Source organism: Ictalurus punctatus, chromosome 11 (genome assembly GCF_001660625.3).
Source record: "Ictalurus punctatus breed USDA103 chromosome 11, Coco_2.0, whole genome shotgun sequence".
Classification (NCBI taxonomy): Eukaryota; Metazoa; Chordata; class Actinopteri; order Siluriformes; family Ictaluridae; genus Ictalurus; species Ictalurus punctatus.
Genome location: NC_030426.2, coordinates 10,656,869 through 10,684,862, shown reverse-complemented (window position 1 = coordinate 10,684,862; position 27,994 = coordinate 10,656,869). Strand labels below are relative to the sequence as shown.

Below are 27,994 nucleotides of genomic sequence, written 5' to 3'. Positions count from 1 at the left end.
AGGACAGGATCCTGCTCCCTGAATCCATCTTAACTCTGAACAGTTATTAAAGATGAATGCATGCATGCATGAATGAATTAAACCTTTATTTGTCATATATACATAAATTACAGGCGAGCACAGTGACTTAGTGATTAGCATGTTTGCCTCGCATCTCAGGGGTTGGGGATTCGAATCCTGCCTCTGCCCTCTGTGTGTAGTTTGCACAGTTATCCCCATGCTTCGAGGGTTTCCTCCGGGTACTCCGGTTTCCTTCCCTGTCAAAAGACATGCGTTGTAGGCTGATTGGCATCTCTAAATTATCTGTAGTAGGATAAGTTATATGGAAAATGGATGAATGGATGGACATTCATTAGAGTACAGTGAAATTATTGAATGAATGACTGAATATGGTTTGGGACTTTTGAAATTATCATCACTTTGAAAGCAACCAGATGCCAAGTGCAAGATCCATTCTTTGTCATTTCTTTCCTTAATGCTAAAGAACACAAACATATCCACTACAGGCCAGTGACCAAGTAAGCAAATGAAATATTATTTTAAATATAAACACAAAGAGGCTTTTTTATTTCTTTATTGAGGCACTTATACTGTTATATACCAGCATCCATGATATTGGGTGGTACAGTTATCATAAATTTTTCATACTGTCCCAGAGTTGTCAATGTCATCAATTTCTCTACACTATAAAATAACACGGGTCATTATCAATGTGAAAACTGAGTATTAATACAAACGTCTTGTGGTACATCTTATGCGTTTTCTTATGCACACAGAGGGCAATTCACAGAAGATCAGGAATGTCATAGTTTACAATATAAAAAGCTCAGGAATGTCATATTCTAAATATCTGGTATGTACAAGGGCTATAGGCTAACATTCCGCTAACAGGTGAATACCACATTATTTACAAGGCATTTGTTAGCCTACATTTTAACATACTGCCTATACCTAGCATAGAGAAATTGTACAAGTGTTCCTGGATGGCAAAACATGTAATACAGTCTATTAATAATTATAGTACAAAATGCAATGATCCCGATGAGTATTTTATTTATTTAAATATTTTAAAAAGTAGATGTAGAGTTTGTAACCTAGAGACAGAAAATAATACTTTATACACACTTGAATAAATACATTAAGGACTAGTGTGTGTGTGTGTGTGTGTGTGTGTGTGTGTGTGTGTGTGTGTGTGTGTGTGTGTGGTGTGGGTTGGGATGCAGGCCGTACTCTCAAAAAAAAAAAAAAAACTGCCACATGACACCCCCGTGTACTATGATCAGCTGTAAGCCCTGAGCTCAACACAGATGAGCCAGATTTACTGGGTAAGGAGCAAAAACTGCATCGCTGACACTTTCTCTGAAACGTTGACAGCAGGTTTTGAAAGCAACCAGATGCCAAGCTCAAGATCCCTTTCTCTCTGATTTCTTTCCATAATTGTAAAGAACAGGAACATATCCATTGCAGGTCAGTGACCAGATAAGCAAACAAAATAATACTTCAAATATAAACACAAACAAAACAGTCAAAAGTGCATGTGTGAGTATACATATATTGCATGAGGACTGAAAAAGGAAGTCAGTAGTGGCATTAACCATGGGATACATTAAAGCTCTGATTTGTTGTGAAACCTCATCTTAGGCAACCTCAGCATTCCACAGCAATAGACAGCTAACAGTATGTATTTATCTTCAGTCAACATAGATTGCCTACTGTAGAGAAAATACCCATAAGCTAGCTGGCAATCTGACTTGGACGAGATCTATCTGTAAACTATCACAGACTGAGTAGAGTGGAGTCAGTTCTCCAGTTAGGCAACAGATGGTGTTTTTTTGAGGCATGTCTACTGTCATACTGAATACCAGAAGCCATGATATGGAATGGTATGGTTATCATAAACTCTTCGTGTCATCCCAAGACTGAGTTATTAGTGTTGTTGGATTCTAAATATTATATAATAGCCCTGATCATTTTGATGTATGAGAATGATGACTGAACCCACTTGCTGAAACACACACCTCTTCTGGTATGTCAGAATCCTTTTTCTTATACATACCAAAAAAGGGTAGTTAGGGGAGTGCCCCCCCCCCCCTGCAGCCTTGTCTGATTAACTGAACGGTTATATATTGAATGTTAGTGTAAAATCCTACAAAGTTGCTACTGTTAAATATTAAAAAAGTACCAATGAGAGAAATGTTACTCACCCACATTGTGATATTGTGTAGCCTAAATAGTGCTGTCAGGTTTGAGCCCATGCAGTAACAGTTACACTGTATGTCCAAACGTTTGTGTACACCTAACCATGACACCCATATTCGGTTCTTCCCCAAACTGTTGCCGCATAGTTGGAAGCACAAAGTTGTATATAATGTCTTTGTACGCTGTAGCATTACAGTTTGCCTTCACTAGAACTAAGAGGCCCAAACATGTTCCAGCATGACAATGCCCCTGTGCACAAAGTGAGCTCCATGAAGACATGGAAGGTTCGAGTGGAAGAACTTTAGTGGCCTGCACAGAGCCCTGACCTCAACCCCACTAAAGACCTTTAGGACGAAATGGAATGCTATCTGACCCCCAGGACTCCTCTCCAGACATCAATGTCTGAAAAACAGCGCCAAAACATTAAAGAGCCACCACCATATTTAACCGTGGGCATGAGGTACTTTTCCATATGGCTACCTCTCTGTGTGCAGCAAAACCACCTCCGGTGTTTATTGCCAAAAAGCTCTATTTTGGTTTCATCTGACCCTAGAACCCGATCCCATTTGAAGTTCCAGTAGTGTCTGGCAAACTGAAGATGCTTGAGTTTGTTTTTGGATTAGAGCAGAGGCTTTTTTCTTGAAATTTGGTTTGTGTGTTACCTCATATTTATACTCCTGTGAAACAGAAAGTCATGGTTGAACAATTTCCTGTTCCTAGTCAACCAGGTGTACTAGAAAAAGTAAATATCAGTGGGAATATACTTCAAATATATTTTTCTCATATGTATTCACACCTATATTTTACAAAGATTTTTTTTCATATAAACCTGTGTTTTATTTCCAATTGTTTGATATCCATGAGAGCAGAGTATTTTTGTGAATTGTTTGAACCTTTCTGTTCAAAAGATTAAACAATAAAGACAAATTTTCAGAGCTTTCTTTGCTCACCAAGGGTGCCAAAATTACTGAAAGGCACTGTATTTTTTTTTACACCCATCTTCTGATTACCATATGTAGCTTGTTACCATCTTTGGTGTTTAGCACTGGTCAGGCTGATAAAGGCAGTAAGCAATAAAGACAATCTAAAACAATTTGTGTTCTTGATTTTTCACCTTCTAGTTTTGAATAAATCATGCGCAAATGTGCAGTTTAAAATAAAGAAAATACAACATCACTTGTATTGAAAATGTGAAGTAAGATCATTATGAGTTTGTCCACATAATTAAGACACTGATCTGGAGATTAAAATTGGAGATTGAAAATCAGAAAGAAAGGTGGGCACTGTGAAAGCTCTTTACTGAAACATTCATCATAAGGTTATGAGCTCAACAATAGCCAGCAGCCTGATTTGTTCAAAGACTTCTCCACTGAGGCCTGTACTATGTGTGTGTGTATATGTGTGTGAGAGAGATAGAGGGAGAGAATTCATCAGTTTACATTCAATAAAGCAGGAATAAAAGACATCATTAGCCAGTGTGTAAGTGACAAATACACTCATTTACTTTTGATTGCTTCGCTGAAATATGTTCTGGCTAAATTGAAGGCGCTGTAGAGCTTCTCCCCTTTAGTTGGATCTCCCAGCTTTCTTACCCATAATCCTCCTTTCTCCTTTAGAGGCTAAGCTTCTACCAATTCCACACTGCTGCATGCAAAGATAGCATCAGCAGCAGATGAGCTCCATACTGCAGGGATCACAAGGGGATGGGGAAGATAGCACAAATCACACTGACTGAACGCCTGACTACAGATACACACACATATGATAGACCACTGAATAGAATGTATCTGAGGTTTGTGTCATAGAGGTCATCTAGTTAAAATGAATAGTATTCATGCAGCTGAAGAGGGGTGCGGCACTGACAGAGGCAGTGTGTGTAATAGGATTGGATGTAGATTTAATGCTTTCAGCTTTGATGGTGATGATAGTTTAATCAGCTTTGTGATACCGAACTGTATCTGCATTGCTTTGCTCTCATACATAACCTCCTCTCCTTCCTTTCCACAGCCATCCTTATTCTCCTGCACTCACTTTTTTTTTTATCAAACTCAGTGTTAAATCCATCCTCATCTACTTCCTGTTCAGGTGGCTGTTTCTTTCCTTGCATACTTTCCTCGGGTCCTCAGAGGGAGGAGCTAAAATGCAATAACGGGAACCAGGATAAATAAACAAGGAAACGTAATTAAAGAAATGAGAAGATACTCCCCAGTGGAGCAATAGAAAAGCTCTCTGTTTATAATTGCATGTTTGAATCTCGACAACACCATGCCCATCCATGGCCGGAAGTCCCACAGAGCAAAATTGGCCGTGCTCTCCCATATTACTGTAGCATACTTTAGTATTTACTATGGTAAACTGTAATAAATTGTAGTATATGTAATATATTATAGTATTTACTACACTTTGCTAATATATATTACAGCATACTGTAGTATTAACTATAGTGAATTGATAAACTGTAGTAAATACTGTAGTATAATTTAGAATTTACTACAATAAACTGTAGTAGATTGTGGTATACTCTAGTATATTATAGTATTTACTACACTTTATTAATAATTTGTTTTACTACAGCATACTGTATAAATGACTATAGTGAACATTGTTTTAAATATTAAAGTTACTATAGAATGCTATGGGATACTACAGTGTGTTCTAGTGCTCATTATAATGCACTACAAACGTTTACAACATTCACCTGTGCTGTGAAGTTTGTCACACATATTGTAGTACATTATAGTACAGTTGTTGAAAATTTACTACAGTTATGACTGTATATATATATATATATATATATATATATATATATATATATATATATATATATATATATATATGTATGTATATTACTATCGTAGAGTTACCACAAAAGCTATAGGAGAATAGCCACAACAAATTACCACATATCACTGCAATTTACTATAGTATCTTTACTAGTTCAAAAACACTATAGTATTTACTACAGGGATTCTACTATATTTTCTATTGTAAATGTACTCTAAAATACTATAGTATTTTTTCATGTGGGCTCTAGGTGAGACGGATGGCATAATCTTTCTCCCCTGACACTAACAAATTGTAGATGTCTGTTAGCTCATATATGTGGAAACACATATGTGCCCTGTGATGCAGCATGAGTATGCGTTTGAAAGGATATGAAGGCTGGTTTCACGTGTCTTGGAAGAAGTAATGATTTAGCCTTCACCATCCCTGTTTGGTAGCTATCCTGTTATAGGAGAGGGTTAGCTAGTAGGTGGGACTTGGCAGAGGTGTAACCTGGCCTGTGCATTGGGGGCTGTAACCATGAAAATTTCTTCTTTAGCCCAAAATAATTCTCCACTTGGAGCAGTTTGTCACTACGTAACTGTACGTTGTGACGGCGACAAACGAAGACAGTGGTGTTGTAATTTTATCTTCAGTGAATGGAGACAAGACCAATCAGACAGGGTTTACAGGAAAATATGTGGAAATACTCGTGTCTTATTGGCTGACAGTTTCTCAATTCTGCCAAACGCTAGCTCACACAGTCAGTTAGTGTGATGGGAAAAATGGATTTATTTATTTATTTTTATTTATTTAACCAGTAAATGGGTTGAAACTGAAACACTAACATCCTCTCATGTCGAGCAGGAAAACAAGGTGTGTAAATGTCTGTATGAGTTCTAATTTATATGAACTTGATATGAGCAGAGCATAATGACAGATAACGTACTTGGAATGGCACTGTAGCAGCTAGAGACACCAAACTAGCCTAGTCTCTTCTTAGATAGATAAAAAGTTTCATATTTTATAACTCTGGTAATCTTGCAAACAGTGATAACACCTGAGGCAAGTTTTATGTTAATTCCAACTTTTTATCTAATTTTAAACATTTTTTAAGCAAATAGCCCTCACATGCAAGAAAAAAATGCATGGAAGCTGTCTATTTAGAAGTATGTTTTTACTTTTTTTTGATGGAGAAGAATCTGGACTCAGCCCCGGATGATGAACCTGGGAATTGGCTAAAATGACCAAAGTGAGAAAAAATGGGGTAAAAAGACAAAAAAAGAAAGAAATGAGAAGCATCTTGAGTCTTGGGCAACTTCACATTGAGCACTAAGCATGTTTATCTAATCAAAGAAAAAGAAAAAAACATAGTTTGAAAGCATTCCGTGCTTGACTGTGTTTATGTGGAAATGCTCAGGACTGTTTGACCCTACAGTACAAAAGGCTTATATTGTAAATGTAAATACTTGTATATTTAACCAACAGCCAGATACTCCAAAGCAGCCCAAGCTCATTCACCAACAGCACTTACTCTCCAAATGCCCAACTAGAAGCATGGATTGAATACATAAGTAAACACGACAAAGGACTTATGAATTAGGCTTCACATTGAATTAATACAGCATGTTGCATCCCACTTCAGCTTCCCTCATCTCCTGCTCGTATAGCATACTGATAACTAGAGTATTGACTCTACATATTGATGAGACCCGTTTTAGGATGCCAGTTGGATACAAAGCATTACACACACACACACACACACACACACACACACACACACACACACACACACTAGCTATAAATTGTAAATGATTTGATCCATTCACTATATTGAGCTCATCTGTACCTGTGCATGAACATGTGATGCATTCTCTTAATGCCTCCATTTACCTGTGTGTTCAGTTGCTGTTCATTTGCCGTTATTTCTGGTTAATTAGTGGTTCATTAGCTCACATTTGAAGCTGCGGCTATTGTATTTTGATAGTGCAAAAGCTATAACTATCATTCCATTACTGTGTAACACAGATCTCAAAGTAGTATTTGGTACTTACTGCTGGGTGTTACTGCTTCACACTGTTTTACCAGGTTCTTCTCAGATACAGAGAGAGAGAGTGAAATTCTAATAAGGCGTGCACGCACACATATGCACACACACACACCATTATATGCTACATATGGTGATCTTACATTTAGCCTCTTTCTCATTATACATTAGATAACATCCAACAGTGTCCTGTCCAAAAATGGATTTATTATTAGCTTGTATGTAAGCATGAATGCTGAGAATGGTTACATTTATTTGAATATTCTAATACATGAATGCACTTAATACACATTCACATGGACCTCCATATGCACAAACACACGCATTCAGCCCTTAGCAACTATAGTTAGGTGTGCGCAGTCAGACTGAGCTTTCAGGTTCAACTAAAATCTACATAAGTGTAGTCTCATAGGATGACTCACTGCTAGATGGATGTGTGTGTGTGTGTGTGTGTGTGTGTGTGTGTGTGTGTGTGTGTGTGTGTGTGTGTGTGCGTGCATGTGTTCATGCAACACTGCGTAGAGAATTCTCCCCGGCTTGTTTCCAGCTGGCCCTAAGTCATAACAGCCTCTTATAGATTTTTAATCACCTCGCCTTCTTCCATAGAAAATACGATTGCATTGCATTTCCGTAACGAGGAGGGCAACAGACTTTGTCTCCTTAGCGGATGCTTGCATCCGAGATAATGGAGCATGTCTCTGAGGCATCAAATTGTCAATCAGTGTAAAACATGGAGGTATTGATTTTCAGCAGTAATGGATGGTATTCACTTGTTTATTCCCTGTGCTGAATTGAAGAAGAAGGTATCAGGAGACACTGGGCCTGGCCTTTGTTTGGCAAAAAATACAAACCTGTCCAGTTTAAAAGTTCTACAAATTTATTGAAAATTGTGTTGATAAAGCACAGTAACTGACTATTAGTCTTTTGTGTTGATGTTTCATTGTTCACATAGTAAACAATTAGAAGAGTGCAAACATCAGATGTAAAGGAAAAGGCAAGGACCATATTTGATGTTTTTTGCAAAAATGGAGATTTCTGTGGGGCATGGTGAATCTTATCTGCTAATTATGAAGAATAGACCAAACAGCAAGAAAAAATGTCCTTCTGGTAGATAATGTTAGTAGCACTGCATTGGTACAACAATATTATCTGAGATATTTACCAAAGATATTGACAAAAAACAGAACACTTCCATGGAGACTGTGATTAAAATAATCAAAATAGTCAGAGTCTGTGTACCTCTAAATATTCACAGTTTTACAAACCAGATGCTTGTAATGTTGTTGTTGTTGTTCTTGATAATATAACATCTGTGTTCTACTAAAGCTTTTAAGGCAAAGTCTGACCATTAAATTCTATTTAAAAATTAATTATTTTTTTAGTATTGACTACTTACTTAAAGTTATTAAAAATCAGTTTTGAACAACTTGTAGTATTTTATTGTACGTTAACGGTACCCTTTATGACTGTATGTTAACTGTAATGATGTGCATTTAATCAAAAAGGGAACAGAAAAAGCTCAACTTTACATGTCTTTTTATTAGTTTACTAAAGCTTTTATTTACTTTTGTCACCAATGTTTTCCTTCATCCTTATGTTCAGATTTACTGCTACTTAAACTACCTGTGTCTTTGTCCGGATGTGGGTTATCCACACAAAAGAACTGCCAACCTGTACGTGCTGTTTGTGAAACATAATCACTAACACTAATCACCGATCTTCCGCTTCATATCATGCCGTGTCACACCAGCCATAATTCCTTACAATCTAGTGGTGTCATTTTGCTAAATGCAGGATAACTGCTCTTTCCCACTGACTCCCACTGACAGCAATCATTATAAGTCATTATTCATCTATCTATATCTATATATTTATATCTATCAATCTATCTATATCTATATCTATCTATCTATCTATCTATCTATATATATATATATATATATATATATATATATATATATATATATATATATATATATATATATATATATATATATATATATATATATATAAGTTACTTTTTTATAGTCATTAATGCCTAAAGTACACTCCACAACACACATACAAAAATTCCATGAAATCACTAAGTAGATTCAAATGTTGTAAAAAGGAAGCCACTAGGAAGCATGCTTTGCACAGGATTGAGTGATTCTCAGAGACAATTGGCTGTATTAACCAATGCTTCACGTGTCACTGCAGTATTCATTTCTGTCACACCATACACACATGCAATTGTACACACATGAACACACACACACACACACACACACACACACACACACACACACACACACACACACAGGCATGTACAGGAGCAGAGTGTTCTCCAACAGCCACAAACCTGAATCCCTGTTCAAGCTCTATTATTTGTAGAGCCATCCATCTTTAACTGCACCCACCATCTCCTACACACACACACACACACACACACACACAATGGATCTGATTCCCCTTAGTTCTTTAGATGAAACATCTGTTCAACTTTTATACATATGTTGAGCAGCATCCTTACATACATACTATTTACCGTACAACATCACCATTATAGTTGAGGCCAAAAGTTTACATACCCCTAGGTTAAAGTCTCAGTTTTTCACAACTCCACACTTTTAATCAGGGTAACTAATATGTTCACATCAGAGGTCATTTTTAAACACTTGATTACAATCAATAATTCACTATATCAGAATTCCAGTGGGTTTACATACACCAAGTTGGCTGTCTCTTTAAATAGTCTGGAAGATTTCAGAAATTAATATAATGACTTTTAGAAGCTTCTGATTGGCCAATTGTCATAATTAAGAGTTAATTTGGAGTGCACTTGTGGCTGTAAAAGGACTTACCTTTAGAGCCAGTGGTTTTTCCCTTGATACCATGAGAAAAAAAAACAAGCAACTCAGCTAAGACCTCAGAAAAAAAACTGTGGACTTCCACAACTGAACCCAAAACAATAACAACAAAGGAACTGGTGAAGGAATTGAAGGCATCAGGTCCCAAATATGTACATCCACCATTAAGAGAGTCCATATATATATATATCACCATGCAAGGAAGAAGCCCCTACTCCAAATGGGACATAAAAAAAGTCTGACAGAAGTTTGAAGCTGATCACCAAGTCCAAGTTCTTCGCTTGTAGGAGTGTTCTCTGGTCAGATGACACAAAAATGTCAACTGTTTGGCCATAATGATCATGTATGGAGGAAAAGGGTGAGAGATTTCATCCGAAGAACACCATCCTAACTGTGAAGCATGAGGGTGGCAGCATGGGGGTGTTTTGATGGAAAAGGGACTGGGGCACTTCAGAAAATAGATGGCATTATTAAGAATGAGGATTATGTAGAAATACCGAAGCAACATCTCAAGACATCAGCCAGAAAGTTAAAACTTGGTTGCAACTGGGTTTTCTAGCAGGACAGTGATCCTAAATTTATCTCCAGAGTATTGTGAGAAGCTTGTGGAAAGCTACCCAAGCATTTGATTCAAGTTCAAACAATTAAAAGGCAATGACAACAAATAATAACAAAGTGTATGTAAATGTTTGACTCACTGAAAATCCGATATAGTTTAAATAAATCTGAGTCTGACCTAACACAGGAGAAAATCTTTAGCCAGGACGTATGTACACGTTTGTCTTGTACCGTACATGTACCTTTGAAATGTATAAATTACAAGAATGATATAACCTATTACCACTGGAATATGACTTTATAACATTTACTGTCCTACCACCTCTTCCAAAAATACAGTATACCTCTGGCCAATAGCAATGCTCCACCTGCGGTCATGACTATCGTTCTAATAGATTAATGATTTGTTCACTTTAGGGTGACTGAGCATTTACTCAGCAATTGTCTTCTAAATCTGATGTATCATATACAACTCAATAACCATGGGAAAATAACAAAATAAAGACATATTGTTTTGTTTATTTGTTTATTTCATCCTGTGTTATTTCTTCCTACATGTCAGTTTGATGTAATGATTAAAGTCTTAATAAACATTTTGAGAAACAAAAAAAAAAGATGGAGATTTTTAATGTCTTGATTATATGAAGAAAAATGTATAGTACAAGGACATAGTCACTGAGTTTGTCTGTAAAGGAGGCATTTTAGTTGTATATCTGCTTCCTGCAAAATAACTGAAGTGCTGTTCGGCGAGTTTTTGGTTTTAATGTAAAGCAGTAATCTATCCATGGCCAAAGAACTATTAGATGAGAAATATACAGTAAGGTGCTACAGTTTGAAGAGCAATAATCTATGCTGTTTGCTGTAGTGGGAAACAATGATCGAATAGACTAACGTGTGTGTGTGTGTGTGTGTGTGTGTGTGTGTGTGTGTGTGTGTGTGTGTGTGTGTGTGTGTGTGTGTGTTTATTGGAATGTTAGCATCCTGGCAGCGATGTCTGGCCATGATGAAATAAAGCATTGTTGAATCCTTGTTCTTATTTCTTGTGTACACCTCCTGCCCTGACCAATCGGAGTGCTAATTAACACTACTGCAACACATTAATATTTCTGGAAATCTTTGGAATTTTAAGACAGGGTAGGAAAATCAATAACTCTCTACATTGGTGTACTGTGTGTACCTGTATACCTTTGTATATCGGTTACAAATAAGGGGCATAAATACTGTGTTTCTCTAATGTTTCTCTCATACATTAAAATGCATTAAGATTGTGTTTGGAGTATGCATGTAGCCTCTTCTGACTGCAGATTTCTTCATAAGCCCAATGTGGACTGCAACGTTATTATTATGATATTACATTCATTCCATTGACTATGCAGTATGTATATTCAAAAATATAATGGACGCCACCTTATAGCTCTCTTTAATTTATACTTCAGATTGCTCTATATTTATATGAATTTAAGTTACATCTGTGCCACGTATTACTGGAAGGAACTCTGGACTTCAGTTCCCAGCAGCCACTACACCTCTGCATCACTGTCACATGACCTCCTGTACCTGATTCCCATTCCTGTTAACGAGCACCTGTGTGTGTGTGTGTGTGTGTGTGTGTGTGTGTGTGTGTGTGTGTGTGTGTGTGTGTGTGTGTGTACTCACAGTTTGCACCGCACTCTTTGTCTGGCTTTGATTGTCCTCTGTTATCACGTTATGTTCTCCCGCCTTGCCTGTATTGCTGTGTCTTTTGTTTTGTTCTTTATTAAACTTTAAATCTGCACGTGCATCCGTCTCCGCCTCTCCATATCGTGACAATCTGAGCCTGAAGCAACATGCAATTTATCCCACTGGCAGTATGATTCTGACGGGCAGAAATGAAACAGCATATGAATCTTTACTCTACCTTTCGGCTTAAATCACAAAGCTCCAGGTTCATCCTATAAACTTCATAAACAGTTAACACACATACAGTACACACTAATACATCTTAATTACGCGTACACAATGACATTCTTATTAAGTCTCATCTGGCCTTTTTTGTTCATATTTGGATTTGTGACATTTGTTGCAGACACCAGTCATAACCTGACACTGAATTGATATCCATCGTAATACACACAACTAAATACAGCAAGAATGATATCAGTTTCATGCAAATAGTGTGTGTGTATGTGTGTGTGTGGCTCCTAATTGGAAAGAAACTAGGTGCAGAAATGGAGCTGTGCTGAAGAGAGGACAGATTCGATCGAGCTGCTTATGGTGACATAAAAACACTGTCACCCCACAGACAGGAATCACCATTATGTAATATACAGAGAGTGAGAAAGTGAGTGCAGGAGACAGAAAGCGAGACTGAGACCATTTTCATACAGAGGTGACAGTCTAGTTTAAAGTTAAATTAGTAATCTGTGGCAGTAAATGATGTATGGCGGCTGATACATTTTTTACACAGATGTATACTCACATAATGTGTGAGTAAGTGAGCAAGAGGATGGTGGGGGGGGGGATGGGGGGTTGAGTACATATAAAGGATATAGTTGGTGCCTGCGCATGAAAGAAAGTGAAAGACCAAGGATGATGAAGGATAGATAGAGAGGCAGATGATGAGTAAGTGTGTGAGCATGTAGAGAGGGGGTGGGGAGGGAGATTGTGATGAAATGTATGAAGACTTCAGAGAGGATCAGTGCAGCACTGCTATTCAACCTAAGGCCGAAACACAAGCCTAAAAAGAATCAGAAGGTTGAACACAAGCACGCAAACACACACACACACACACTCACACACACACACACACACACACACACACACACACATACACACACACACACACACACACAGGAGCAGAACTGTTGTATATGACTGTGTTCCTTATAAATTCCCATGAGTCACTGGGGTAAATCTGCTACCTCTCTCTTTCAATATGAATTCCATCAGTGTGCAGTAGGGCTGAAGAAGTTCTTCAGTGTTCCTAAGGAAATTTGTATTGATCCATTTTCTTATAAACATTGATGTCAAATATATCAGAATGCATACAGTTATATTATTATATAAAGTTGGATGAGGCATATAGACTTGGAAATTTATAGCCTAAAAGGATCCATACTAAGAGTTAAGTGAATTTAGTGAGGAGTTAATACTTAAATTGCAAAAACTGAGCTCAGTTCTATAAATCTCATAGAATTATATATGGAATAAAAAGCTTATGAAATAAAAACATAACTTTTGCTCAAAGCAGTGTCTCATAAGCGGTTCTATTTCCTTGTAAAATTTCTACACATTTAAATTTTCTTGCTGATAAAGCAGTGTGTGTGTGTGTGTGTACACACACACACACACACACACACACACACACACACACACACACACACACACACACACACACACACAACAAGCAGTTCATTGCTATCAGCTTTTCTGTTCCACTGTCATCAGCATGAGAGGAGACTCATCCATCGAGTGACTCCCCTGGGACTGTGCAATTGGCTGGGGCAGAAACAGTCTCTGTGGGCCTTTGAGAACACCCTCAGTCCTGTTCAAACAGATAGCACTGTAGGATCAGGCTGTTGGCCTGAATGACAGGAGGATACAACACCCAAGAAAAAAGACTACCAATTTAAAGCTGGATATTATAGAAGAATTTCTTTGCTCAGACTTTGGTTTAAAATATGATTATTATGTCATTCATCCGGTCGAATCAAAATTTAAAATAATCAAAGTGATAAGAAATGTTTTAATCCATCAAAGGCCTATCATAATGACTTTGAAATGTATTTCAATCATGAAGAGAGTGACTTAATAAAACATATTAAGCATATGATTATGTTGTGATAATCATATGCTTAATATGTTTTATTAAGTCACTCTTTCTACAGTATTACCAATTTCTATGCCTGTAAAACCACTTTAGCCTTCTAAAAACACTATCTGAAATTAAATAACATTGATTATCTCCTTACAGTGGCACCTAACATGGGGTGGGATATATTAGGCAGCAAGTGAACAGTCAGTTCTAGAAGTTGATGTGTGGGAAGCAGGACAAATGGGCAAGCTTAAGGATCTGAGCAGATTTGACAAGGGCCAAATTGTGAATTATGGCTAGACAAATTGGTCACAGCATCTTCAAAATGACAGGTCTTTTGGGGTGTTCCTGGTATACATTCATTAGTACCTACCAAAATTGGTCCCAGGAAGGACAACCGGTGAACTGGCAACAGGGTCATGGGCAGCTCAGTGATGCACGTGGGGAACGAAGGCCAGCCCCTCTGGTGCGATCCCACAGAAGAACTACAGTAGCACAAATTGCTGCCTCGACAGGTCAGAGCTGTTTTGGTGGCACAAGGGGACCTACACAATAATAGGCAGGTGGTTTTAATGTTATGGCACACACAGACCACGTGTTGTGCACAGGGCAGCATATATATGCTGGGCTTGATTTTAAAAATATTATCTTCTTAAATGATCATTCTCCATCATTATTAAAAGAAAAACAAACAGGCATTATAATGAAATGAATGAACTCTAGTCTTACTCGCAGCAGCACTGTGTCCTAGCATCATAATAGATTTTGATAGCATGATCAGCAAAGGTTTCTGATCAAAAACTCAAATTAGACAGAGAAAATATTAGAAGATGAATATTGTTGTCAACTGTAAATGACAGTTTCTTGAGTTGGGAACGATTGTTGCTTTGAAACATATTTAGCTTGCTTAGACAGTCACATGTTGTGCCAATTGTTATTTGTCGTTATAATTTGTGAAGGAAAATGACTTTGTAAAGACTCTAGTGTGTCTTCTAAAGTGAAGGTTCACTGATTTCTAAATTCTTCTGCTTGTGAAGTCTGCAACATGATGCAGCATTTTGTAATAAATAAATAAATAAATAAATAAATAAAGGTTCTTTTTAGTGAGAACCGAACTGAATCGTATTTAATCTCTGTATTTGTCATAGGAACCAGGGGTCATGATGTCTACAGTGTCAAGATAGCAGCTGTATTTTTTTTTAATCCAGGCTACCAGTAGAGCTACATATTTTATGCAGTGTTAATAACACCAACATGGTAAATCTGTAAAAATCTGCTTTCCTTTTCCTTCTTTCTTCACAAATCCTTTACAAAGGCTGATAGTATTCATCAGAGCAGCTGCAGGAAATCAGATTAGCTATTGAAAGTAGTGGTAAATTGCATTGTACTCTATTGCAAAAAATAAATCTGCTTCAACACCAGCCAGTTTGGTTTGTCTGCCTTCTGGCTTTCTCTTTATCAGTCTGCTGCACTTCTTCATCTGTATTTTGCAGTTGGAACTGATACAGCTCTGAGATGTTTAGGAAATAATTAACATCTTCGTTCTGAAAATTCCGCAGAATACTCCTTTAATGCAAAATAAATAAATCATGTTGACAGGTTTATTTTCACATGTGATTTTGGAGATGAGTGTGAATGTAATTTTAGTCCACAAGGCTGTAATTGAGCCTGTGTGTAAGCCTGTGTGTGCGTGCATAAATTGTCCACAATCTTGTGGAAGGACATATTCCTAAATAACAGGCATAAATCATTTAATTATTGTCAGACAAGCTGAATGAGTACAATGCAGAACATTTGAATCCTCTTTTTTTTTTTATCTCAAATTGGTCCAATGGAACAGCGGGTAGTGTTGTTGCCTCACAGCTCCAGGGTTCCTGGTTTGATCCTGAGTTTGGGGTATTGTCGGACTGGAGTCACACATGTTCTCTCCATGTCTGTGTGGGTTTCCTCACACCTCCCAACACCTTGTGATGGTGCAGTATGGAACGTAGGTGTAACTGCATTGCCCCAGGTATGAATGCTTAGGTGAACGTATGGGTATACGTTCATATTAATAGGAACACCGTACTCCTGCTCATTCATGCAAGAAGCACAACGCATACACCTATGCAGATACAGGTCAAGAGCTTCAGTTAATGTTCCTATCAGACATCAGAATGGTGGAAAATGTGATCACAGTGATTTTGACCATGGCATGGTACTAGACGGGGTGGTTTGAGTATTTCAGAAACGGCTGATTTTCACACACAGCAGTCTCTAGAGTTTGCACAGAATGATGCAACAACAAAAAAAAACCCTCCAGTGAGCGATGAGAGATTATGAGACAGGTCAGAAGAGAATGGCCAGACTTGTTCAAGCTGATAAGAACTCAAATATCCACTTTTTTACACTCATGGTGGGCAGAAAAGCATCTCCTAGGAATTTCATGCACAACAGAGTTTACATAGAATGGTCATTAAAAATAAATACAGTAAGTGGCAGTTGATGCGAGAGATCAAGAGGTCAGAAACATACCCCAACACATAGAACCTTGAGGCAGATAGGGTACAAAAGCAGAAGACCATATCATGTTCCACTCCTGTCAGACAAAAACAGGAATCTGATGCAACAGTGTGCACAGGCTGACCCACACTGGACAGTCAAAGATTGGAAAAAAAAAAATTTTCAATCTTCAACTGTCCAGTTTAGGTGAACCTCTGCCCACTATATTTTAGTTATATATTCACAGCATGGTGGTGCAGTGAGTAGCTTTGTCACCTCACAGCTCAAGGGTCCTGGCCTCAATCTGGAGCTCAGCTTATTGAATCTGTGGAATTGAATGCCCCCATTCAATGTCCATGTGGGTTTCCTCTGGGTTCTCCAGTTTCCTCCCACTTCCCCAAAACATACCGGTAGGTGAATTGGCTATGTTAAATTGCCCCTAGATATGTGCATGGTGCCTTGCAATGGACTGGTGTCCCATCCAGGGTGTAATCCTGCCCAGTGTACTGACAATACTCCTGGGATAGCCTCCAGATCCACCAAGACCCTGACTAAGATAAAGCTAATCAGCAGTGGCTGTTCTCAACCACGTGTAGCGAAAAAGCTGCCCTTTTCATTCAGTTCTCTATATCTTTAAATCGTCAATACTTTTCTTGTCTCTTCGTCAGATAGTTATTAAAATTTTTGCAGTACTGGCCATGAAGCAATTGATGTTCAAAAACAGTGATGATCCTCTGAGTGATCTTTGATTCTTGCACTTGTAACAGTGAGCAACACTGCATTCACAAACATCAAGAACCAAGTGTTGAGATTTTCTTTTTTTTTTTTCTTCAGATGGACTAAAAAATTCTCTAAAATGGAATCGTGCACAAGAAGCACTGTTGAAAGAAGCAGTTCCGCTGATGTGGATATTTGTGTTTTGTGTGTGTTTGTATATGTGTGTGTGTGTGTGTGTGTGTGAGGTATTGCTCATTGCTGCAGGCTGTAAGACTCTCTGCTTTAGAGGCAGAGCTGCTGAGGTGTCAGTTCTTTACCCCACACTCTGTTCTTCATGACATTGAGTAGTGCTGTAAGCAATAATACGGTTTTGATCCCTTACCTTAATAGGCGCAATAAAAAAGAAACCTGATATCACATTCTATCACATTATTTGATTTTGTTATGTCTTAAGCTATTTTACAAACATTTACTGAGAAGGAAATGTTGTGATGAAGTCCATTTTGCAGCTCAATAAAATGCTAAGCATCAGACTTCTCTGTGACCCAGGGACATAAGCAGTGACATAGGTATTACAGTTTCTAGGAATTCAGTACTAGCACAGCATCATTTTGTAGTTTGTTTAACTAACCCACCAGTTCATAGTATATCATTTCTATTTTGTTCTTATGAGCAGCTGATTTTGAGGATTGTTTTGTTTCAGTTTCAACATTTCTTTCTTCCTAGTCTGAATAACATGTCTCTTTTGCTCTCTCTCTGTGTAGCTGTGTGTCTGGTGTTTGGATGTATAATTTTCCCGGCTGGCTGGGATGCAGAGGTGGTTCAGGACTTGTGTGGTGAGGAGACAGGGAAGTACACGTTGGGGAACTGCTCAGTGCGCTGGGCCTACATCCTGGCCATCATTGGCATCCTGGATGCACTCATCCTCTCTTTCCTTGCCTTCGTCCTCGGGAATCGCCAGAGCGACTTCCTTCAAGATGAAGTCAAGGCTGACAATAAAGGTGAGAGGACAGCTACTGAGCATGAATGATCTGATCCAATAACACCACTGAGAAGATGGTAGGATGAAAACTCAGTAGGCACAGAAACACATGAACCAAATGAGCATAGTTTATACAGGCATTTATGTTTAACATCTGTACCATCTACTATGGCAAGTACAGAAGAGCAGAAAGGAAACAAAACAGCACAAAGGAAAGAGAGTCATTAAGCAGAATAGGCCATCATTTTGTTTACAGAAATCCACATTTGGGAACGAGAGCGAGCACTAAATGCGCTGAAAGCACTCCACCTGAACATCAACAGATCAATAAGTAAGCCTGATGTCCACTGGATTTTAATGCACATGCCAACAAACCTCACAACTGACACGTTTGATAGAAAACAAACAAGAAACAAAAACAGTCTTAAAACAGCAATGCTTTTTATGGCCAGATTTGTGCTGCTATGGGAAGCCAGTAGAGTGAGTCTAAGCATAAAATAATGTTATTAAAGGTTATTTTCCATGAAAAGAAACACATGGTGGAAAATAAGACAAAAGAAAAGTTGTTAAACATTTGGAACCAACATCTTTGATTTTGTGATTTGAACCAGTGTGAACCAGCAACCTTCTAGTTCTTGAGTTGATTACTGGATGGATAATATTTGGCAGCATGAACCACAAAAATATGTAACCTTATTGGTCAGTGAAATAGCATATACAGTATAATCTGATGAAGGGGTAGAAGGAGTGCATTTGAGTAACATCATAAGCCAGATTTAGCACAATATGAAATGGAAGAAAACAGCCAGTAACCTCTGTGTGAAAGACTTCTTGCTCCAAGAACTTGTCGAAAGGAAAAAAAAAAAAAAAAAAAACAACGGTTCATTAGGAAGATTTCCATTGGTTTCCATCATTTAATGAGAATTGGCTTAATAGTTTTACTACAGATTACTGGAGCTTTCCATTTGTAGATACTATCAAATACCGCCACTCAATAGGGCGTTCATTACCATCAGCATAAAATTAGATCAGCTATCAAGAACTATTAGGAACCATTAGGAACAAGACATTCCATTACCCTGCCATTACAGACCACCAAAAACAAACCATAGAAAGCTCATATGGTTCTACAAAATTTTCAGCAAGAAAGGAGAGAAGGGAAACCCCTGCTTTAAACAAAATGACTGCTGTATTTAATGTGGGTCTTGGTGAGATGGTGGAGCTTGTTTCCTACCGCCTCCATTTTATTTTGTTTACTCCTCTCTACCGACTGATGTTTGGAGGAAGTAGGTTGGGGTGGGGGGTGGGGGGTTCTGGGGGGTGATGCTGAACTCATGAAAGCATAAGAGAGGGCACATGTTCATAAATATTTCATCTTTCCCTCTTAAGCCAGACCACTGTGGTAGACTGATCCATATTGCTATTGTGCGACAAGCAGATTTCATCATCCTGAAAGATTTTCTTTTATATCATGCCCGTAATTCAGATACAAAAGAGGGAGGAATGTAGTTTGCTAAGGGTTTAGAAGGGAGTTCGATAAAACTCTAGTAAATCATTTATGATAAGAATCAGTACATCCTTGATAGAAAATAATACAACTTGAATGAACATGAATGGGAGGGAAAAAGAAGAAAGAGGGTGGGGGAGGGGGCTATGTAAGAATTCATCAAACTGCCTGAAGAAAGAAAGAAAGGGAGAAAGAAAGGGGGAAAGAGAAGAAGAAAAAATAACCACCTTCATAGCCTCCAGATTCTATTGAGGAAGTTGCCATGGTTACATGTCTGATTCCAGCAGGATAAGAAGGGCTGCTGCTCTCTCCCCAGCGACTGGGCACTCTGCAGCTGTGTCTTTGTTTCTTTCTTTCTCTCGCTCACTCGCTCTCTCTCTCTCTCTCTCTCTCTCTCTCTCTCTCTCTCATACACACACACGTTATTATCACACCTCACTCAAGCTGATAAATCAATTTCATATGAGGGTTTTTTAAAGAGGGGTGGAGTGCTAAGGTGGAGAGAATTGCCAAGCATCCCCCAGTTTCTATTTCTTCTCTCTGGCTTTAATCCACTCTACTCACCATTTACTCTATTTTGAAGAAGAAGAAAAAAACCTTCAGAATTGATCAAATCTTTCTTCCTGAGCACAAATTACCACCCCCATCTCAAGCACCCCTCCTTCATCAGGCTAAATGCGAAAGTCGAGTCATATGCAGGAGCGCACAAGCCGTGGTGTCATGCATTAAAATTTTTATGGAACCTGGAGGGAATCCTGCCACTGCTGAACGTGACTCACATCTTTAAGTAATCCTAGCGTGCACCTGGAGAACAAGGGCAGCACAACGCAGGAGCTAAATTATTCACTGCATATTGTATATGTCAAAAAGGCACTTCGTTGTCCGCCACACAGCACACGTTGGCTTATTTATTTCTAATTCAGGAATAATGTTTCAAATTAAGAATGTTGTTTTTACAGGCTGTGATCTTCTTTCATGCTGCTGATTGAGTTACAGTTAGATATTTATACGTTTTGGAATGTGAGAGGATGTTGTAAATGGCTTTGGTCTCCCATGCTCCAAACATCTTCTTGATTTACAATAGCAGTCAAGGCTTTGGATGGCATTCCACTGGCACTGTAAATCCTATTGTAACGAGGCAATGGGAGGCAGACTCCCACTGCCTGGACCTCTGCCATGTGATTTATGAATGGCAGTGATAGACTACACTGCATGTGGTGCCCTTTTTAACTTCAACATGGCAGAAGACAAACTAATCAAATGAACTACCTTACAAGATTTGTTCATTAACTCTACAGCAACACATTTTGGCAGCAGTGTGCAAATTTATCCTTGCTGCACACCTTCATATAAATGCAGCTCAAACTAAACAACCGTTTCTATTCTGTCTTTACAGACTTTGCAGTATCAAGGGTAAGTCTCCCCATTGCTGTGGCTTCCGTGCTTGTGTTGCTGTATGCAGTGATCGTGCTCCAAACATAAGTGTTGTTGTGCTGTAGTATCCTGACATTATGTATGCTCTGGGTTAGCGCTTAGATTTCTCACCCCTGCTTGTGTGTTAGTGCTCCCAAACCTGAACCCCCAGTGTCACACCAAGATAACAGTGAGCTCAGCCATGCCTTGAGATGCTGGGTCACAGAAGGGCAGTGCATGGCATTGGAGGCTAACACGATAGAAGGAGCGTGTTCAGGAGTACAAGCAGTAGAGAACCGTTCTGTGTTAAAGAAGCCTCTAGCGGCATATGCTTCCCTCCTGGAAAATGCAAATGCCTTGAGATGTCAGGTCAGAGAACAAATTCACTTGAGTCGCAACACATTTCCGGCAGCCCTACAAACCAGCATGTATTTACACTTACACCTTTAAAGCAGAGAGCGAAAGGGGAGACCTACAGCTTAATTACTAGATGACAAATACATGGCTGCATAAAACAAAATAAATTTGGTGTAATGACCAGACAACAGGCTGCATGAAAAATGCATGCTTAAAAGCTTTGCTGTTACACACGCAAGCAAAAACAAATGTCCAAATTTGTACTGTAGTCAAAATAGAACAAATTCAACTTGCAAAATGATTCATTCAAAAATTAACAACAAATAGTCCTCCAGGTTACAGTGAACTGATGGGCCACTATGGGCCAAATACATACTCTATTTGTTGGCCTAATTTATAGGCTAGGGTGGTAGGAAATTGGGAGAACATTATTATTTCATGAGATCTGAATATTAAGATCTACTCACACGTTTTCTTCATGCAGAGCATGCAAAGTGTTATATCTACTATATCTAGTGTACACGTCTTACTAGTATGATTAATAGTGCTGTTTTCTCCTCAGCAGCCACTGCACCTGACCTCTACACGCCGAATGGATGGTGTAAGATGCAATAATTAAACTAATTGATCAATTTATCACCCCTGTTTCCCTTCTCTAGATATATGCATGCAGTCCTAGCATGCAGCTTGAATCTGCTTTAGCCAAAGAGATTTTGGATTTGATTGTTCTCCCTTTGGTTTACTGCTGCTGACTGAGTGGTGCAGAAATTTCCCATTTTTAGTAATCTGTGATTTCCTCCTTTCAAATAATCACCTCCCTAATTTCACTTTATCTTGTATTTAAGAATTAAGAAGTAAGCAACTATGAATAACATGACTTGCAATCAACACTTCTCATATGCCGTTGACGTCAAGGCTCAATATAGATTACAGATCTTGCCATTTGCTTAGATATATAGTGTAGCTGGGATTACACAAATACACTGGGATGCATCATGTAAGTAGTTTTGAGTAGTTTGAGTAGCATTTGTCATCCAGAGTTAATATTTTGAGCACAAAGATGGAACTTCAAAATGCAATAAAATAAATAAATAAATAAACTTCAATAATTGGAGACCGTCAAATTCTTCAAGGGTCTCTGGTCTCTAGCATTAATATGATGATTACATAACTACTTAGGTCGAATGGGAAGTAATGGCTACAAGTGAGGTGTTGTTTGTGTGTTTGTTTGTTTCTTTGTTTCTTTGTTTGGGGGGGGGTTAAAATGCTGGCTAAAAATCACAGACTGAGAAGTCATGGTTTGGGGAGATGTTGACTTTTTTGGTGTAATGTTTCCTCTTTTCATAGGAAGCTAGCTAGCTAGCTGGATGTACACTTAGTTTTTAGTTTTGCTGAAATATAACGAGTTGTACACTCCAGAATTCAGGTACATTAAAGTACTTTTCATTTAAAAACATGAAAAATCGAAAAACAAGATTTTTATGCGTTCATTTTCCATTCACAGAATTAGCTGATACAAAGTTATTTAAGTAATGCAAGACTTTTAAAACATAAAATGCTCACTTTCTCTTTTTTCTAAAAACCCATGTTTGTTGGCAATCCAAACACCTATGTCCTGCTGTTAGATAGCACAGTATTTCAATTTGGAGTCATGTTTGAATATTATTGACATGAAGAAATGACGTCTGTGTCCCACAACCATCTCTGTGAATGTGTTGCACAATTATGGGAAAGTAAGATACTTTTCCACAAGAACATAGATTGAGTCAACACTACAGTCAGAGGAAAGTAATAGCAAAAGCAGTAAAGTCACTTTAAGAGTCATAAGGTCAGTTGAGATGGCTTTGTGCGCTGAGAATTTACAGTCCATTGCACCTTACACATATCCTGAGCCTCTCACTAAATATTTCAGAAAATCTGAAACATTTTAAATCAGCTATCGCACAGAGTGGTGTCTATAGAACTTCTACGCTGTAGTTTGGGCAGCTGTCATGTCCATATTATGTACCCTGAACCTAGTGAATGTTAGCCAAATGTCTTTAATGAATCCTAAGTAGGAAGAGTCGCCTGTCTGCCGTGCTGAGCCAGACTTGAGTAATTAAGATATTTAGATTGTCCATCTCAGGCCAAATGTTAATGATCGCATGCATGGCAGAGAAGCTGAGCCTGGGCATCTGGCCCAAAGCCTCCATAAGCACATAGAGCAGGGGAGGGGAGATGATGGAGGGGACCAGGTGGTATCACAGTGCTCCACCGTATGTTTCTCTTTCTCATTCCACCTTTTTTTGCTTTAAATAAGGGAATGCATTGGTTATTTACTGTCTGGTGGTGCAGTGGATTGCCTGGGCCAAGTGGGACATCAAGCTTTGTGTCATCAGGCGTCATAAGTAGGTCACTAATGGTGTTATGACAGATTATTTGCTTATGTAATCTCCCTCTGTGTTACACTGTCCATTCTTCCCGAAGAACCTCCTCAGATTGATTTTTGTGTGTTGAATCCAGATTTCATTAAATTGGGGAGTGCTTCTCAATGGGTCATGCAGCAGGCAAGATCCAAGCTCCATCAGGCCTCAGCTCATTAAACATAATTATTTTATAGGATTACGCAATATATTTGGTGCCTCAAGACTTCAAGCAAGTTTTTAAGCAAGCTCTGTTTCTTAAAATCTCTTTTCTAATGTTCAGTATAGTAAACCAACACAATTTTATGCCCAGTCTACGTGTATTGTTAAAGGTATTGTATTGTTAAATCTATTGTTATGATAACTGTCCATAAAACTTTAAATGGCATGAAAGGTGTTTGAAATGGAGTATTATAAGAGAGAGCGGCAGGGATACATCACTTCAGCACTGGAAGACTGGAAAAGCATACCTGTAATAAAATCAAATGAAAAGTCACAAAATATGTATGAAATTATTAATTTTACACAGATTATCCGGTGGTGTCAGGTGTGTAAAGTCCAATCTTAAGCACTAACAGTCCAGTTGTGGCTGCCCCAGTTTAAAATTCTAATGTTAAACATGTTCAGTATTTTATGACTCCTGTTGTGGGAGGATGCTAACTGTCTTGTGTGCAAACACGATTTTGATATACTACAGAAAAGACAGACAATCGATGATACCCGAGCCGAGTCTGCCATGTTTGTTTTGGTCTGAAGTAGCGTTTGTTCAGAAGAATCTCTGCAGCATCCCAAATTACAAGAGTTGTTGGCACAATCTGTTTGTGAACATAATCTGAAAGTGTGTTGTATTGTTTGATAGAAGGACAATCCAATCCGAAAAAAAATAGCCTGTGAAATCTGTGATTCTGGAAATGTTCACATTTTCAGCATTGGCTAGGATTGTATAAAATCTTGTAATGTGGCCCTGATATTAGTCTCTGGATATTGTTTATGTAATATTCCATTTGCTTATGTGAAAAATGATTGGCTTTATGTATCACTGCCCAAAGTAATATTTAATCGCACTGTTCACAGTGGACGTGGGATAAGATAAGACAGATTTCTATGCCCAAACTCTCTTCTTAAGACAGAAGGGGATTGTATTGGCAGGGTGAGAGACTCGGAACATGTGTACGGTGTAATGGACTGTAAATGGAAAGGAATGTGCTGAGAGAGAGAAATGTGGTTTGAGTTTAAAAGCATTTACCTGAAATGGCGGTAGACAGGCCTACAGCACTACAGCCCACAGAAATGACACTCCTCAGACATATCTCGATATCACTTTAACTGACTTAAGAGGGAGGAAGAAAGAGATCAAATATCAATGATGAAGGAAGAACAAAGCCTCTGCATTTGTGTGTGAGTGGATAAGGGTGAGAGCGAGAGAGAGCGAGAGCGAGAGAGAGAGCATGAGAGAGAGAGAGAGAAAACAACTGATGGGTTGCTGGATTCTAATCAAATGAATACGAGTTGGTTTATTCCTGAGTTTATGAAAACAATTTGATGACTGAGGTTGGAATGAGACACAGGATTGTTAGCATGTTTCTCAGTGACGTTGTCAGAGGAGAGACTGACTCCAAGCTTTGCGTACACATTCCCACACACACCTTTTAAGTATTTGGCTAAAGAGGAAAAGATGACTAAGACACTATTATAGCATATAGATTTACAGGATGTATTTTTACAATAAATATACACATGCTCCCAGGATAAGCCAAAATAGTAGTACACACTAACACAGGTCAGTGAAATTGATGTGAAGAGGTCGTGTTGTCCTGAATGATCTAAATCTTGTTTTCTGTTCCCCCTTCAACTCTGCCCTCACCCTGGCTATACCCCATAAATGCAAATCAGCACAATTTCCTTTTGTTCTTTCCTTCTGTTGCACTGTAGTCTTTTTAGGCTGCTCAGACCCAATCTGGACGTACTATATGAGCCCATCTTGATCCATACAGACTTACTGCCTGGGGTTTGCCTCACTATTTCTCTTATGTTTCTTTTCAGATTGAAATCCGTGACACAAAGGATCCTCGTTTTGGAGTCCAGCGATTCCATTAAAGAGACGCCACCTCCACTCTTTCTTCTCTTCCTTCTTCATCCTTGTGTCCTTCTCTCCTTGTCCTCTCAGGTCTGCGTCTCTGACCTCAAGTTAGGAAGCTGCTAGCTCAGCTCTTTGTAATATAGGACTGGCCTGGAGCACATTTCAAGAAGAGAACCTATTCTACATACATACACCTGTTTAAAGAGAATTCAAAATCAAGACAAAAAAAAAAAAAAAAAATCAGCTTTACAAATCCAACAACTCTGGGAAAGTGATGAACCTTACACAGTATTATTATTCTATATTATTACTATAATTACAATGTTACAGTGATAATTATGCTTGCAACAGCGGTATTATGTTCAAATTTACATATTTTATCAAAAATGGGAAAAAGCAATTATTTCTAGCTTTAAAAAATACATTCTAATAATGAATTAATGCATATGTATAAGTGCTTGGGTGCTACTAGACACAAATGAATTAAAAAAATCAAGCCAAAAATCAAATAAAAGAAAAAAAAAGGGGAGGGGGGGGGGCAACATTTTGTACAGCACAAGATGTAATTTTGAAGACCGACTTTTTTTCCTGGAAGATTTTGAACTCCCTTCTTTGTACACATGGTCAACAACCAGAGATTAGTATGAGAAAAAGAAGTAGTTCATTTGTAAATAATAGATTTCTATGGAGACAGGGTACAGACATAACACATTTATTGACCCAAACTATATTCCCACTCCACCCTGGAGCGAACTTGTGAAATTTCTCACCATTTCTTCATCTCTTGATCAAATGGGAACTGCCGGTTCTCAGAGTTTCTAGCTATACACCATGAGGAGTCTATGTTAATGTCTGAAAGTTAAAAATTATTTCGGCATGGAACTTTCCATTCACAAAGCTTCACTGCTTATTTTATCTGGTTCACCGTTCTTTATCTTTATTTTTTTTTATTATTATTATTTTAATTAGCCTCTGTTAAACAGCAGGGAGGTGACGAACAATGACCAACCAAATGACACTTTTCGCATTCTGGTTACAATAATTTCACTACTAGTTACTTAATCTTGCTTGTTTTAATCCTTTTACATTTTGTTTTACTTCGTATGTTTGTTTCATACATTTTGTCTTGATGAAAAGCCCTGCATGCTGCATTCTACTCAGGCCCGACAAGTGGAGCACTAACAAGTTGTATTTCACCATTTCCCAGACCTGACGAGTTGAGCATCACTGAGACCATACAACTAAACAGCACAATAGAGCTGACCATGATGGGTCGACATATGGGGTTTGTCTTTAAGGGAACACAAGCAGCCTGAAGATATATCTCAGCGTTAGCTTCTAAACTCACGTTAGCTAAGAAACCTTTTGTTCTCAGCTGCAATGAACAAACCTACGTGCTACAATCAGCCCCAGGTAAATGAATCTTTTTAATTACAGAAAGATCCTAAACTGTGCACGAGTCTCAGTTCACGCCATCGTGGGTTTCACTACATCTAGAAATAGCTTCACACGTTGGTGTCCTCATGCCTAACGTAAGGAGGAATAACACTTTAATGTCAGTTTTGGGCACAGCTATGCAGCAATGTGATTGAAAGAGCAATTTTTTTCCTTCAGTTTTTTAAAAGGTATGACCAATGTGGTGGTGGAAGCCAGGTGCAGAACTGCCAGAACAGCACTAAGCTCTGAGATTCTTAACTAAGCATGGCAAATATACATGACAAATATAAAGCTTCTGATGCTGCGGTATTGAATCTGGCCTGTCAGTTGTAGCGATCCTGATTGGGGCTTTGAGCAGATACATAAATCACTGAGGCTAATTGTGCAATTAAATACACCATGTCGATGT

The 27,994-nt window shown here is 38.3% G+C and overlaps 1 protein-coding gene across 3 annotated transcripts in view; it reads left to right on the top strand.

Annotated features, from left to right (window-relative positions):
* lhfpl4a (LHFPL tetraspan subfamily member 4a) overlaps positions 1–27,740 on the top strand; it is a 31,091-nt gene extending 3,351 nt beyond the window's left edge. The window contains exons 2-5 of one of the 3 annotated variants that reach the window (XM_047158580.2): positions 18,172–18,408; positions 21,293–21,309; positions 22,232–22,267; positions 26,112–27,740. In XM_047158580.2, the coding sequence (XP_047014536.1) occupies positions 18,172–18,408; positions 21,293–21,309; positions 22,232–22,267; positions 26,112–26,165 (344 nt within the window). In that variant the 3' untranslated portion in view covers positions 26,166–27,740. The remainder of the gene's footprint in view (positions 1–18,171; positions 18,409–21,292; positions 21,310–22,231; positions 22,268–26,111) is intronic. The other 2 variants (XM_017479177.3, XM_017479179.3) reach the window with 2 other exon arrangements.
* The last annotated feature ends 254 nt before the right edge of the window (positions 27,741–27,994 follow it).